Raw genomic sequence first — 14,756 nt, 5'->3', positions numbered from 1 at the left:
ATAACTTTCCTTCCAAGGAGCAAGCGTCTTCCAATTTTATGGCTGCAGTCATCATCTGTAGTGATTTTGGAGCCCAAGGAAAAACAGTCAACCACTGTTTCCCCATCTATTTGCCATGAAGTGATGGGACCAGATGCCATAATCTTAGTTTTCTGAATGTTGAGCTTTAAGCCAACTTTTTCACTCTCTTTCACTTTCATCAAGAGGCTCTTATAGTTCTTCACTTTCTGCCATAAGGGTGGTGTCATCTGCATATCTGAGGTTATTGATATTTCTCCCGGCAGTCTTGATTCCAGCTCGTGCTTCTTCCAGTCCAGCGTTTCTCATGATGTACTCAGCATATAAGTTAAATAAGCAGGGTACTCCTTTCCTATTTGGAACCAGTCTGTTGTTCCATGTCCAGTTCTAAGTGTTGTTTCCTGACCTGCATACAAATTTCTCAGGAGGCAGGTCAGGTGATCTGGTATTCCGATCTCGTTCAGAATTTTCCACAGTTTATTGTGATCCACACAGTCAGAGGCTTTGGCATAGTCAATAAAGCAGAAATAGATGTTTTTCTGGAACTCTTGCTTTTTCGATGATCCAGCAGATGTTGGCAATTTGATCTCTGGTTCCTTTGCCTTTTCTAAATCCAGCCTGAACATCTGGAAGTTCACGGTTCATGTATTGCTGAAGCCTGGCTTGGAGGATTTTGAGCATTACTAGCATGTGAGATGAGTGCAATTGTGCGGTAGTTTGAGCATTCTTTGGGATTGGAATGAAAACTGACCTTTTCCAGTCCTGTGACCACTGCTGAGTTTTCCAAATTTGCTGGCATATTGAGTGCAACACTTTCACAGCATCATTTTTTAGGATTTGAAATAGCTCAACCGGAGTTCCATCACCTCCACTAGCTTTGTTATAGTGATGCTTCCTAAGGCCCACTTGAGTTTGCAGTCCAGGATGTCTGGCTCTAGGTGAGTGGTCTCACCGTCATGGTTATCTGGGTCCTGAAGGTCTTTTTTGTACAGTCCCTCTGTGTGTCCTTGCCCCCTCTTGGTATCTTGACACCGAGCATGTTTAAAGTGGGACAGAGAGCACGGCTGTGTCCATTGCTCAGTTAGTTGACATTTGTGGGTATTGATGGACAACCCAGAGAAAATACAGAAAGGTATTTCACAAACCTTGAATCCACATAGTTGCAAACATTTTATTTTCACATGGTGAAGGACAGGCTCTGAGATTAGAAGGAAAGAGATGCAAGAGAATCCTTAACCTTCCACAGTGACTGATAAGAGTGTCCCCACCATGGACAGAGCACATCTGACTCCTGCTGGAGCCCTCACCAGAGCCAGCAGCCAGCGGGGCTCTGTCTTGGTCCCTTGGAAAGTGCAGCTGCTTCAGACATTCACAGCTCAGCTTCTCAACAGACCAAGCACTTTTAGCTTGAAGGCGTTGCTTTCTAGTTGAACTCTAATTGACGTTAAGTCCTGGAATTCCCTGGCAGCTCAGTGGTTAAGACTTGAGCTTTCACTGCCAAGGGTACGGGTTCAATCCTGGTTGGGGAACTAAGATCACACAAGCTGCACAGCACGGACCAAAAAAAAGATGCTGATCCCTTTCTTTGAAGGAGGCACTTCTTTTTTATTTCAGAATTCTGCTCTCAAAGAGAGTTTCTGCGTCAGTCTTAGCAGAACCACCCAGCCCTGGCAGTGCAGACCAGCAGAGGTGATGAAGCCACTTCTTTCTCTGCTGGCTTCCTTTTTGCAACCCCCCCCCCCCCCCCGCCCGACCTTTATGGCTATAACTGCCAGAGGTAGAGGTGACACTGTTTTATCTGAAGATGTCTTTATAGTTTTTCCTGTAGGTTATTGCAGTTCATAGTTCTTCCTAAAGGCTTGGAAAGGGAAGAATTACTATTCCCCCATTTTATAGATGTGGAAACTGAGGCTTAGAAACAGGTATAGCTGCTAGGAAGAAATAATACAAGGGGTGGATATATGTATGTATATATGTATTGACACATTCATATGTACCACATGTATGTATGTTTAGGTAATGGCAGTACATGTTATGCTGCCTTAGAATCTGTCCGTTAGTAACTAGCTAGTCAGGACTTGAAAGTTCCGTGGTCCCAGCCCTCTGGCCACTCTGCCTGCTGAACTCTGGTCACTGTCTCTGAAGAAAAAGCACACCCTTCTGTGTCTCCTTACTCTGAGTACTCAGTACTTTTCTGACACAGTCACCGAATCTATGGGAATTTTCCCCACACCAAGCAGTTCTGTGGCACCAGGAGAGTGTCCTACAACTTAACTCAATTCACACACTACCTGTGTGGAGATAGCTTCAGATCTCAAATGCTAAGGACTCAGCCCCACAAGACTGTCTCCCCCGCCCCCCCCCCCGCCCCCAGCTTCAAGGGCCTACTATACGCTGCCATTGTCAGTGTGCTTCTGACCCACTGGCTGTGAATCAGAGGCTTCTGTGACCCCCCTCCTCGGGGCTCCATTCACTTGCTTAGAGAGGCTGACAGAACTCAGGAAGGCGTCTCGCTTACTAGTTTCTGGTGTATTCTGAAAGACTGGAGCTCAGGGAGAGCCGGATGGAAGAAGGTGCAGGGAGAAGGAACGGAAGCCCTGTACCTCCATTCGTTCACCAGACCAGAAACTATCCACACACACCCTTTGGGATTGGAGGCTTCACTCTGTGGACATGGGTAAATCATTTGGCCGTTGGTGGTTAGTTCAAGCTTCAGCCCCTCTCTGCTCCCTGAAGGTCAAGGAGGTGGGACACAAAGTTCCCTTGGCAACCAGCCCTGTTCTTAGGGGCTTTCCTAGAGTCACTCATACACTCCTATAGTTGAAAGGGGCTGGTTATAAAGAACAAAAGATACCCATTTCATCTTTGTTTCTGGAGCTTTGTATCTGGAGTTAGGGAAGAAACTGGCAACAAAATTAAATATTGAAAGATCCCCCTGTGGCTCTTAAATAGGAAATTTATAAGAGTTTTAGGAGGTATGTGTCTAAAAAGTAGACAAGATATTTATTTTAAACCACAACGTCACATTTTCCAAGGCTCTAGAGAAAGAGAGTCAGCACTGCTGCGGCTGCCTTCAAGATACACAGTGTGTTCTCTCCTACTCTCTGTCTCTTCGGTTTACTTGGGCATGAATGGTATCTTCGGAGAAGGCAGTGGCACCCCACTCCAGTACTCTTGCCTGGTGGGCTGCGGTCCACGGGGTCCCTAAGAGTCGGACACGAATGAGTGACTTCACTTTCACTTTCATGCATTGGAGAAGGAAATGGCAACCCACTCCAGTGTTCTTGCCTGGAGAATCCCAGGGACGGGGGAGCCCGATGGGCTGCCGTCTGTGGGGTCGCACAGAGTTGGACACAACTAAAGTGACTTAGCAGCAGAATGGTATCTTAATGAATTGATTCACTTCAGCATTAGAGTCCTGTATGCTGATTTCCTGCCCCACTGGGCAGCTTCTTAAAGTGGCCCCAGAGATTTGGCCGTGCCTATAGCACCCCTGGTGGTGTGACTTGTAGAGTTTTCATGCCACGTCAGTGTTTGTCTAAGTGATGTGGTTTTTTGCAGCAAAAATTGGATGCAGAGTTTCAGAAGAGACTGGAAAGGAATAAAATTGCTGCAGAGGAGCAGACTGCAAAGCGTCGGAAAAAGCGGTGAGAACTTTGTGGCAGCCCATAGCTAGTGAGACTTAGGGCAGGAAATGTAAAAATAGATGGCTGGTGAACAGATCCTTCTTGTGGTCGAAAGTTCACCTGTATGGCCTGTTGAGGTCTTGGGTGTTAAAACCTACAGTGGAGCACCCCAGTAGAGAAATGACTTTTCTTCCTGGGGAGAGATCCGTTCACTTACTGCCCCCCACCCCCAGCTTACTACAGATTTTCCAAGGCTTGGGGGTCAGCACTTCGGTGATGGCATGGATTTCTGTGTCTCCTCTATGTCTGTGTTTTAATGAAAGGTTTAGTAAGTTGCTATGAGCAAACTTTGCAGTTAGCCTCTCCCTGAAAGGAGGGCCTGTAACCTCCCTAAGTGACCTCATACAGGCTGCATGTGTGTGTGTGTTTTAATAAATGCTCCCTCAACTTTTAGAGAGGTGAGCAGGATTCTAAAAGTTGTTCCTGATTATCTTGGAATGAAAAAGTACCGCCGGTATCAATATCTCTGGATTGCTTTAATCGCCTCAGGACTCCAAAGAATTTGATCTTGATTCATGAAGGGCACAGGTTGATGATGTTGATGATGTTGGAGTAGCAGAGTCATGAGGAAGTACTTCTTTTGTTTTATTGTAGCATTTGTGTAGTGTCTAAATCGCTGAAGGTTCTATAAATGTTTATTTTCTAAGATACAAAATGGGTAGTTAAAGAATTAATGTATTTGCTTTACATTTGTAGCCAGAAGTTAAAAGAGAAGAAATTACTGGCAAAGAAGATGAAACTTGAACAGAAGAAGCAAAATGAAGGTGAGTGATGCCCACTTTCCTTTTCTGACCTTTCTCAGTGTTGATCACAGTGGTTGACCTGTCAAGAATGAGGTTTAGAGTCTGGAGCTGGTTGGCTGGCCTCTGAAGAAATGAGGGCTTGTTTCTGTTAGTTTTGACTCATTTAATTTTCAAGTGTCAGAAAGGCAAGCTGGTTTAAGCAAAAAAGAAAAGATACTGGCTCGTGTTTAGTCCAGGACAGACCTCCTTTCAAGCCTGCCTTGTAAAGGAGCATGGCTATTATTGGCATTTACTGTCTCTCTCTCTCCCCTGGCTCCCTGTCCTCAGGGGGACTCATTTCCTCCTGATGGTTCCAAGGTCCTTGCGACTGCTCCAGGCTGCACCCTGGCTCATTCTTGTCCAGTAGGAAAGACTGAGGGAGTGTCTCCAGCAAAAGCGTTTTTGTGTCTCTTTGGCTCTTATTGAGTCATTTGGCAAGTCAGTTAAGAATACTTTTGGCTACAAGAAATAGAAAACTCAACTAGTGGTAGTTAAGCAAAGAGTTATTTTTTCTCATGTAGCAAGAAATCTGGTGGTAGTGTGGTTGAGCAGGTCAGTACTATCAAGCTCAGCATCCCTGCAGTTCTTTTGACCTTGATCTTGGGGGCATGAGGTGGCTGCTGCAGTTCTGGCATCATACTTAGGTTTAAAGCAGAAAGAAGAGGGAAAAGAAGTGGCACTTGTCTGGTTTTGTTTTTTTAACTGGAGAGCATACGATACCCCAGAAGTGCCCATCAGGTATTACTTTACATCTCATTGGTCAGTACCAGGTCACTTAATGTCATCAGGCTAGATGAATAAAAAACAGAACTGTCTTAACTGTCTGTAACCTATCATCACCATCACTGGATGGATGGTACATTGCTACTCTAGACAGAATTGAGGTTTTGTTACAAGGAGTAATAGGGGGCGAGTAATGTGTCAGCACATTGGGCTAGAAGAAGCACAAGCTGGAATCAAGATTGCCGGGAGAAATATCAATAACCTCAGATATGCAGATGACACCACTCTTATGGCAGGAAGTGAAGAGGAACTAAAAAGCCTCTTGATGAATGTGAAAGAGGGGAGTGGAAAAGTTGGCTTAAAGCTCAACATTCAGAAAACTAAGATCATGGCATCTGGTCCCATCACTTCATGGCAAATAGATGGGGTAACAGTGTAAACAGTATCAGGCTTTATTTTTGGGGCCCCAAAATCACTGCAGATGGTGATTGCAGCCTTGAAATTAAAAGATGCTTACTCCTTGGAAGGAAAGTTATGACCAACCTAGATAGCATATTAAAAAGCAGAGACATTACTTTGCCAACAAAGGTCCATCTAGTCAAGGCTCTGGTTTTTCCAGTAGTCATTTATGGATGTGAGAGTTGGACTGTGAAGAAAGCTGAGCGCCGAAGAATTGATGCTTTTGAACTGTGGTGTTGGAGAAGACTCTTGAGAGTCCCTTGGACTGCAAGGAGATCCAACCAGTCCATCCTAAAGGAGATCAGTCCTGGGTGTTCCTTGGAAGGACTGATGCTGAAGCTGAAACGCCAATACTTTGGCCACCTCCTGCGAAGAGTTGACTCATTGGAAAAGACCCTGATGCTGGGAGGGGTTGGGGGCAAGAGGAGAAGGGGACGACAGAGGATGAGATGGCTGGATGGCATCACCGACTCGATGGACATGAGTAAACTCCGGGAGTTGGTGATGGACAGGGAGGCCTGGCGTGCTGTAATTCATGGGGTCGCAAAGAGTCGGACATGACTGAGCGACTGAACTGAATATGTCAGCATTCCATAGCCCTGCCTGCTTCTGAACCCATCACAAGGCCAGTGATGCCAGTCACTCCTTTGGGAGCCCCTGGGCTGAGAATCAGAGAGAGGTCCCAGATGGGAAGGATCAAGGAGGCTAAGAGACCCAGAAAATGACAACTGATCACCACATTACTGAATTGGTGGCTATACCATAATTGACTAGACATGTTTCCTGATTGGACAGTTGTGATTTTTGTTCTTAAGATAAAATCAGACCTGTGTTGGCATACTGAAACATCATCAGCCCCTTCTATGACCTGTTTTCTTATGAGTTGTAAATGTACTGTAATGGGCTTCCCTGGTGGCTCAGTTCATGAAGACTCTGCCTGCAATGCAGGACACCCAGGTTCAATCCCTGGGTGGGGAAAATCCCCTGGAGAAGAAAATGGCAACCCACTCCAATATTCTTGCCTGAAAAATCCCATGGACAGAGTAGCCTGGTGGGGTATAGTCCATGGGGTCACAGAGTCAGACACAAGTTGGTAACTAAATCACCACCATGTGACACTATATAGGACATGATTTTAGGCTGTTGCCCACCATTTCTGAGAAGAAATTATTTTAGAGTGCCAAAACGTGATGGCTCGGACCTCTTCCCTCAAGTAAGCCGCCTCATCATGTCCCCTGTCCTTCCCCCAGCCCTTACACACAGGAATGTGGGTGTACTTGCTCCAGGGCCAGGAGGGTTGGGCACAGGTGCCAGTCTCATGTTTTGTTGAAGAAGGTACTATGGCTTGGATCCCAATATATTGAGAAATAGAATCTCCTTGGCTCTGGTAATCTGACCTTCCTTCCCTGGGGCTTGTTTTTGCTGCTTGTTGTGTTTACTGCTATTTATGTGTTCAGTGAGTTCCCTGAGCTAACTCTCTGAAGCTTATATTCTTTGTTGTGTGTGGCAGCTGAAGTCTTTGCTTGGTTAGCTTAGTGGTCAGCTGAAGATTAGAGATTTCCTGAAATGCTTTGAACCAGTAAGTCTCCTGATACTTGCCAAGGGCCTTTTCTGTGTGTGGTGGAGCATGTCTTCAGCATTCTGGCAGGCAGTTAACAGCTTTGCCTTAGCCGTCACCTCCGTGCACGGAGCCTCAAGCTTAGCCAGAGGTGAGAGTAGGGCCATGGCTTGTCTGTCTTAGACTGTGCACAGCGGTGCACATGCATATAGCCTTCTAGATTACCAGCTTGTCCTCTTATACTTTCGGTCAGTTTCTTGTTTGTTTCAACTGTTACCACTGCCTCAGGCAGCTATGATGTTAAACAGTTGCCACTGATGGTTTCTGACAGATACCTTGGGGAAAGTCTGTTCTCACTGAGTCAGGTTGAATAAAGACAAGCCTTGGGAGTGGAAGTTTCCAGGGAGCTGCCAGGCAGGTCAAATAGGGACAGTGCTCTGAGTATGGGACTTCGGAGGAACTCCCACCAGGGGCTCCTCCTGGCTTTTCACAGCTACTGCAATTAGGAGGCTGTTGATTGAGCGGCTTCTTTGGATCTGGGGAGGAGGAGTAGGAAACAGGACAAGTTAAAACAACCACAAAGCTTGCTGTTCTTACCAAAATTCAAGCACTTTTTGTCAAGCCATCCAGGGAACATTTCTAGAGTTCTGAAAAAGTTGATTCTGATGACTGTTGTCAGGGTTCTCAACAATATTGCTACTTTTATGGAGGAGCAGATTTTAAGAGGTCCCTTCTGAAAGTGCTACCATCTCTTTAAATTTTAACCTACCTGTATTTGAAATATGTTTCCTGTAGATATCAGATATGTGGGTCATGTTTTTGATCCATTCTGACAGTCTGTATTTTTTGATAATGTTTGGATTTTAGGGCTGCCACTTTGTCTTAATTCTCTTCTTTTGTTTGTTTGTTTCTGTTTCTCCTTTCCCATAGTCTTTTGGATTTATTTATTCTATCTATTATGTTTTTAACTATTTCCCTTTTTGCAGCCTTTTAGTATTTCCTCTAGAGCTTACCCTATTCATTCTGCTTTCACAATCTGCTTAGAATCAGCATTTCACCACTTTAAGTAGAATGTAGATATTTTTCATCATATAGATTTCTTTAATCCTTATGTTACAGTTGTCTTAGGTATTATATCTCCATACACTGAAAACCCCTTCAGATAACATTACTTTTTTTTTTGACATATAGTTGACTTACCATATTATTTCAGTTTCAGGTGTACAACATAGTGACTTGATATTATCATAGATTATGCACCATACAGTTATTATAATATCTTTGGTTATATTTCCTATGCCATGCATTACATCCCTGTGACTTATTTATTATGTAACTGGTCGTTTGTACCTCTTTGTATCCCTTCACCTGTTTTGCCTTTTCCTCCATCCTCCTCCCCTCTGTCATCCACTAGTTTTTTTCTCTGTATCAGTGGAGTCTGTTTCTGGTTTAAGCAAATTTTTAGATCCCACATATAAGTGAAAACATGCAGTATTTGTCTTTCTCCATCTGACTTATTTCACTTAGAATAATACCCTCTAGGTTCTTCCATGTTCTTGCATATGGCAAGATTTCATTGCTTTTTTATGGCTGAGTAATATTCGTGTGCATGTGTGTGCACACGCACACATCTTTATTCATCTGTCAGTGGACACTTAGGTTGCTTGTGTGTGTGCACACGAGCATGCGTGCACCTTTTTTTATTCATTCATCTGTCAGTGGACACCTAGGTTGCTTGTGTGTGTGTGTGCATATACGCACACTCATGTACACATTTTCTTTATTGATTCATCTGTCAGTGGACATCTAGGTTGCTTCCATATCTTAGCTTTGTAAATAATGCTACATTGAACCTTGGGATGCATGTATCATTTTGAACTAGTGTTTTCATTTTTTTTTTTTTTTTTCAGATAAATACCCAGAGGTGAAATTGCTGGATCGTGTGGTAGTTCTGTTTTTATGAAGCAGAGCTATTTTTATTACTATCTTTTATTTTCAGTCATCCAATATATTTCAGAGGAGAAATACTCAAGAGGAGAATAGTCTTGAATAGTGACCAGATAGTTACCATTTCTGTTGCTTTTCCTTAGTTCCTCATGTTCCAGACTTCTTTCTGTCAGTCTTTTTTCTGTCTTCTTTCCCGTCTGTCAGAAGATCTCCCTGTAAGTCATTCAGTGAGAATAGGTACGCTGGCTATGAGTTATCTTAGCTGTTCTTCATATGTGTCTATCTTTATTTCATCCTTGTTCCTATGGGGACATTCTCACTGGATAAGAATATTGGGTTGGCAGTGGTTTATTTCAGTACTTTTGAAATGCTGCTTCATTTCCTCTGGCCTCCATTTCTAATTTAAAAAAAAAAAGTTATTGAGATTGTTTTCCTATCATTGTTTTTCCCTGGCTGCTTTCAAGATCTTTAGGTGTTAGGAACTTGATTACGATGTGTTTGCATGTGGATTTCCTTGGGTTTATCCTGGAGTTGCATTTGGAGTTCACTGAGCTACATGAATCATTGGTAAGCACATGTCTTTGTCAAATTTGGGATTTTTTTCCAACTTTTTTTTTTTTTTTTTTGCTTTGTTCATATTGGATAATTCCTGTTGATCTGACCTTGAGCTGTCTCTTCCCTGTGTCATTTCCAATCCACTATTGAGTCAATCCGGTGAATTAACGTTTTTCAGAAAAGTTTTTGTTTCCATTCTATTCTTTATACTTTCTCTTTCTTTGCTGCAATTTTCTATCTTTCCATTTGTTTCAAAATTCTTCACTCTTACTTCCTGGAAAAATATTTCAATAGCTACTTTGAAGTGTTCGTAGTTCCAACATCTGGGTTATCTTGACATTAGCATTTGTTGATTGTCTTTCCTCGTGCAAGTTGAGATTTTCCTGATTTTCCACGTACTGAGTAATTTTCTATGGATCCTGGACATTTTGAATGTTATGAGACTCTGATCTTGCTGATGTTTGTTTTATTTTTTTTTATTTTTTATTTTTTTTAGTATTTTCTTTTTTTTTTTCATTTATTTTTATTAGTTGGAGGCTAATTACTTCACAACATTTCAGTGGGTTTTGTCATACACTGACATGAATCAGCCATGGAGTTACATGTATTCCCCATCCCGATCCCCCCTCCCACCTCCCTCTGATGTTTGTTTTTAGCAGACAGTCATCCTGGTTGTGTTCAGAACCCAGGTTCTCATCAGCCTTCTGTAGACTGTGGTTCCAGAAACCAGGGTTTTTAAAGCTTTTGCTGTGCTCTCCAGATGTGTCCTGCGGGTGCCACCCAGTGGCCAGTCAGGGTTTAGTTGAGTTCGGTTCTCAAAGTGCTCGGCATGATGATTAGGGCCAGATCCATGCATGTGCCGTCAGGGTGACCCCAGGAGTTCATAAAGACTTTATGAAGTCTCTTCTAATCTCTCCATGACCTCCCCGGTAGTTCCTGGTTTCCTGGAGCTCCCCTTTTCAGATCTCTGGCCAGAAAGTCGGGGCTCTAGTTACCTACTCTGCCACATGCTCCGTACAGTTGCCCTGCATCCAGGGCTGAGTGGTGGGAGGATAAAGAGAAAAGTAACAGTTTGCCTGGCCATCTTAGGACCACAGCTCCTCTGATCAGAGAGAAAGGTTCCCCTCCTTCTAGGTTTTTGTGCAGCAAGCCCCCATTGCCAGCACAGTCACTGTGGCCATCCTGACACTGGCAGAGGGAAAAGACAAAAGAGTTTCCCCTCCTTCTGAACATTGGGAACCCACTGTCTTACTCCTTGAACCAGAACTCTGAAGGCTTCTTTCAGAGCTGTGTCTATGCCAGTCTCCACTTCTGTGTATTGGATCGCCCCAAATCCAGGCTGGGATACTGGAGAGAAAAAAGGAAAAAAAAAACCACAGGAAATGCAATATTGTTCCAGTGGTACTTTGTATTCTGGTCTTTTCTCCCATTCTGCTTATCTTTCGGAGTCCATGCATTCTGTCCTGGTGCTATAAGCAGTGTTCAGTGGAGAAACAGTCGAATGTGCTTGCTCTGTATTACCTGGAACCCACCCTCCATTTGTTTTGGGGGGTGTGGTTTTTTTTCTCTTTGGTTGTACTGGGTCTTCGTTGCTGTACGTGAGCTTCCTCGCGCTGCGGCTAGTGGGGACAGCTCCCCAACTGCAGTGCACAGGCTTCCTGCGGCGGCTTCCCTGGTGGTGTGCAGGCTCGGTAGTCGGGGAGCATGAGCTTAGTTGCTCTCCAGCATTCCTGGACCAGGGATCTGACCAGTGTACCCTGCATGGGAAGGCGGACTCTTAACCACTAGACCACCAGGGAAACCCTATTTGGTTTTTTGAATCCAGTTACAGGACTTGACATTTAGCTCTTGCACATTTCAGCTTGGTGTTACTGGTTCTGTTGGTCCAGGTCTCCACAGACCTTTTGAATTCTGATTCTGGAATTCAGCATGTTACCATGTCTTTCTGGTGTTGTGATGGGCAGGTTTGATAAACATACCTCCTTTCCGTCATTGGTAAAAATGCTGAGCCAGCCAGACTGGGCCAGGGAGCTCCATCTAGCCTGGCATGGACCTGTTCACTGGAACCCTGGGTGGTGGTATTCTCCAGCCAAGAATCAGCCAGACTCCCTCTTCTTTAATCAGACCCACAGAGGAATCATAGGAAACTGAGAGGTCACTCGAGGCCATAGAATGAGCATGCTGTCTGTAGGGTCTTGGCTCAGCGCGCTCTCTGGCTCACCTTGACCTCAAGCATCTCTTGGAGCAGATATTTTTTTCTCCCTTAATTTTAGCTTGTAAAATGATAAGCTCTTCCTAGATCTAAAATTCTGCAACTTGGTATCTTTGCCACATGCCTTGCTATAATGAATATACACCATCTTTGGGGGTTGGTGGGGCAGAGGAGTTCCATCCCCTGTAAATGCAAGAACCCTTTCAGAACAAGAACCTGAGGTTACTTTGCTCTGAGTTTGTATTTATTGAACCTGTGATGGGTCTGTGGGGTCAGAGTAACTTTTTAGTAATCAGTTCTAGAATTGGAGAGAGGTGGCAGTATCCCAGAGCTGAGATTTCTTAAACCCCCCTTTTCTCACCTTAGATTCCTGTTACCACACAGTTTCCAGTCCCTTTTCTTTCATTTGCCTGAGGCTGTGAAGAGTCTCAGAGATGATAGATTTCACCCAGGGTGTCTGCCCTGTTTAAAACGGCCCTGTGCCCTCGCCCTGGGTCTCCCCCGGTCCTGAGCTTCAGTTCTGTCAAAAGGATGAAATGTTTTCATCCACGTTGCATTGTAGCAGTGCAGTGTTTCTCCAAGCTGAGGGTTGCGATCCTTTACTTACTGGGTCATGAAGTTAGCTTAGAAGTTACAGGTGGTTGTTTTTTTTTCAAACATGCATAAAACAGACTAGAACACATCAGAATGCCTCACATCCTGGAGTAACTGTTTAGTGAAACTTTCTTTTCGGTTTCTAGGTGAGCTGTGGGCCACAGTCAGGCTTGAAAATCATGAGCCCCACTTGTCTTGTGCAGTTAGCACCTGTACATATTTTTTAAATGATTAGTAATAATGCATGGTTGTATATGCTTCTCACCAAATGAGCAGGAGAGTGTTATGGGGATAACTTCCTACAGGGGGTTTGTGTGCCTTTCCTACACCTCTCAGTTCCTTCCTTATTTTTCATTTTGTGAAAGGGAAAGGATTTCTAGATTTCTAGGATTTCTATTTCTAAAATAAATTTAATGTGGTGATACTCAGTTCTGCCACAAGGTGGCTTCAGTGCACCACTGGGTTCTTGATGGACCTGGATCTAAAGCACCTGAGCTTTTTGGCTCTTCTATCCGGGGTGAGGGGCAGCTGGCTAGGAGTTCCATTCTCTTGCTGGAGAGGAAATATCCCAGCTTGTTGTCCGTGCTGGTCCAGCAGTTCAGTGAAGTGAGACTTGTCAGAATGATAGCCCAGGGTGGCGTTAAGCCAGTCTGGATTATTAAAGCCTTGAATCCCTAAACAGTATATTCTGACGCCAGTGTTAGTCATGACGCTGGTTCACCTACCAGGGAGACCGTAAGGTGATGCATTACCAAGAACATCAAGGGCAGTTTCTCCAAGGCTGGGTGGGGGGAGAAGCAGGTGAGGGAGATAAAGTGGTACAGACTTTCACTTAGAAAATAAATGAGTCCCAGCTGTGAAATGTGTAGTGTCGGTAATATCATCAGTAATGTTAATATCTTTGGTGTCAGATGACAACTGGACTTAGGGTGGTGATCATTTTGAAACATACAGAAATAGTGCATCACTATGTTGTATACCAGGAGCTAATATAATACTGACACTTCAGAAACACTGCTAGAAAAGGAGGTCCGATTTGTGGCTGCAGGGGTCAGGAGGGAGGGGAGTTAGATGAAGGCGGTCGACAGGGCCAGCCAGTCCTGGGGGTGATGATCAACGTGATGAAGACACTGCTACTGTGCATTGTGAATGAAAGTTAACAGGCTTGTCTGCAAAAGGAGAAAATTTTTTTCTATTTCTTTAACCTTATGAGGGATGGATGTGCACCAAACATGTCGTGAGTATTTGAAAACTGGGGTGGGAGGAGCAGTTTATCAGCCTCAGCAGTGTGGACACTCTGGGCCAGATGGCTCTTTGTTGTGAGGGACGGTATCCTGTTCTCTGTAGGATATTTAAGAGCATCCTGGCTTCTACCCCCTAGATGCCAGCAGCACCCACCCTCCCCTCCATCACTGACAAAAAGAAATGTCTCCAGACCTTTGCCAAGTGTTTTCCTCATGGCGGAGAGGGACAAAAGTGTCCCCAGTTAATACGATTCCTATTTCAGCTGGTATCGGGTGTTGGGAAGACACGCAGTTTATGTTTTGGATCAAACTGTTTGTTTGAGTGCCACAGTTCTTACCCGTGCTCTCTGTATTGGGAAACCATGTGTATCCTTTGTGTCTGTTGAAAGTAAAGGTAAGATAGGATCATTTTAGAAATGTTTAGAATACACAGGAAAGAAAGTCAAAAAATTATCCGTAATTCTTACTTTAAAAAATCACTTTAACATTCTCATGATGTTTATTTAAAGTTTAATATTTATCATGTAAACCTATTTATATAATTATATTTACAGTTGTCCTTTTATCATATAACATTGTATCACAAATATTTTCCCATGTTCTTATAATTCCATAGTGCAAGAAGGATTTTTTTTTCCCCCAGTCTGTTCATTCATCTATTGTCTTGGGTTTTTGTTTTTTTGTTTTGTTTTTAATAAAGTTAACATCAGCTTCATTTTACCTAGTATTCTTACAGTCTTGTGAATAAAATCTTAGATACCTAGATTTTAAAATCGTCTGTAAACAGTAGTGTGAGAGTAATGGAAAAAGGTCAAGTATCACTATCCTAATAGATCTCTCATTCTGTCCATTTTCTCCTTTTACATGTTTGTTTATTTGACGGCATTGGGTCTTAGCTGCGACGCGCGGGGCCCTCACGGCAGCGCACAGGTTCAGTAGTTGCATTGCTGGCACTCAGTTGCCCTGAGGTGTGTGGGA

The 14,756-nt window shown here is 43.8% G+C and overlaps 1 protein-coding gene across 3 annotated transcripts in view; it reads left to right on the top strand.

Annotated features, from left to right (window-relative positions):
- PRKRIP1 (PRKR interacting protein 1) overlaps positions 1–14,756 on the top strand; it is a 35,627-nt gene that overhangs the window by 3,585 nt on the left and 17,286 nt on the right. For 2 of the 3 annotated variants that reach the window (XM_070460271.1, XM_020885326.2), the window contains exons 4-5: positions 3,580–3,665; positions 4,401–4,468. In XM_070460271.1, the coding sequence (XP_070316372.1) occupies positions 3,580–3,665; positions 4,401–4,468 (154 nt within the window). Of the gene's footprint in view, positions 1–3,579; positions 3,666–4,400; positions 4,469–9,136; positions 14,497–14,756 lie in introns of those variants that run through there. The other variant, XM_070460270.1, reaches the window with a different exon arrangement.

The sequence above is a fragment of the Odocoileus virginianus genome, chromosome 33, assembly GCF_023699985.2.
Source record: "Odocoileus virginianus isolate 20LAN1187 ecotype Illinois chromosome 33, Ovbor_1.2, whole genome shotgun sequence".
Taxonomy (NCBI): Eukaryota; Metazoa; Chordata; class Mammalia; order Artiodactyla; family Cervidae; genus Odocoileus; species Odocoileus virginianus.
Note: the sequence above shows the minus strand (reverse complement) of the source record. Positions and strands in the feature narration are given on the sequence as shown.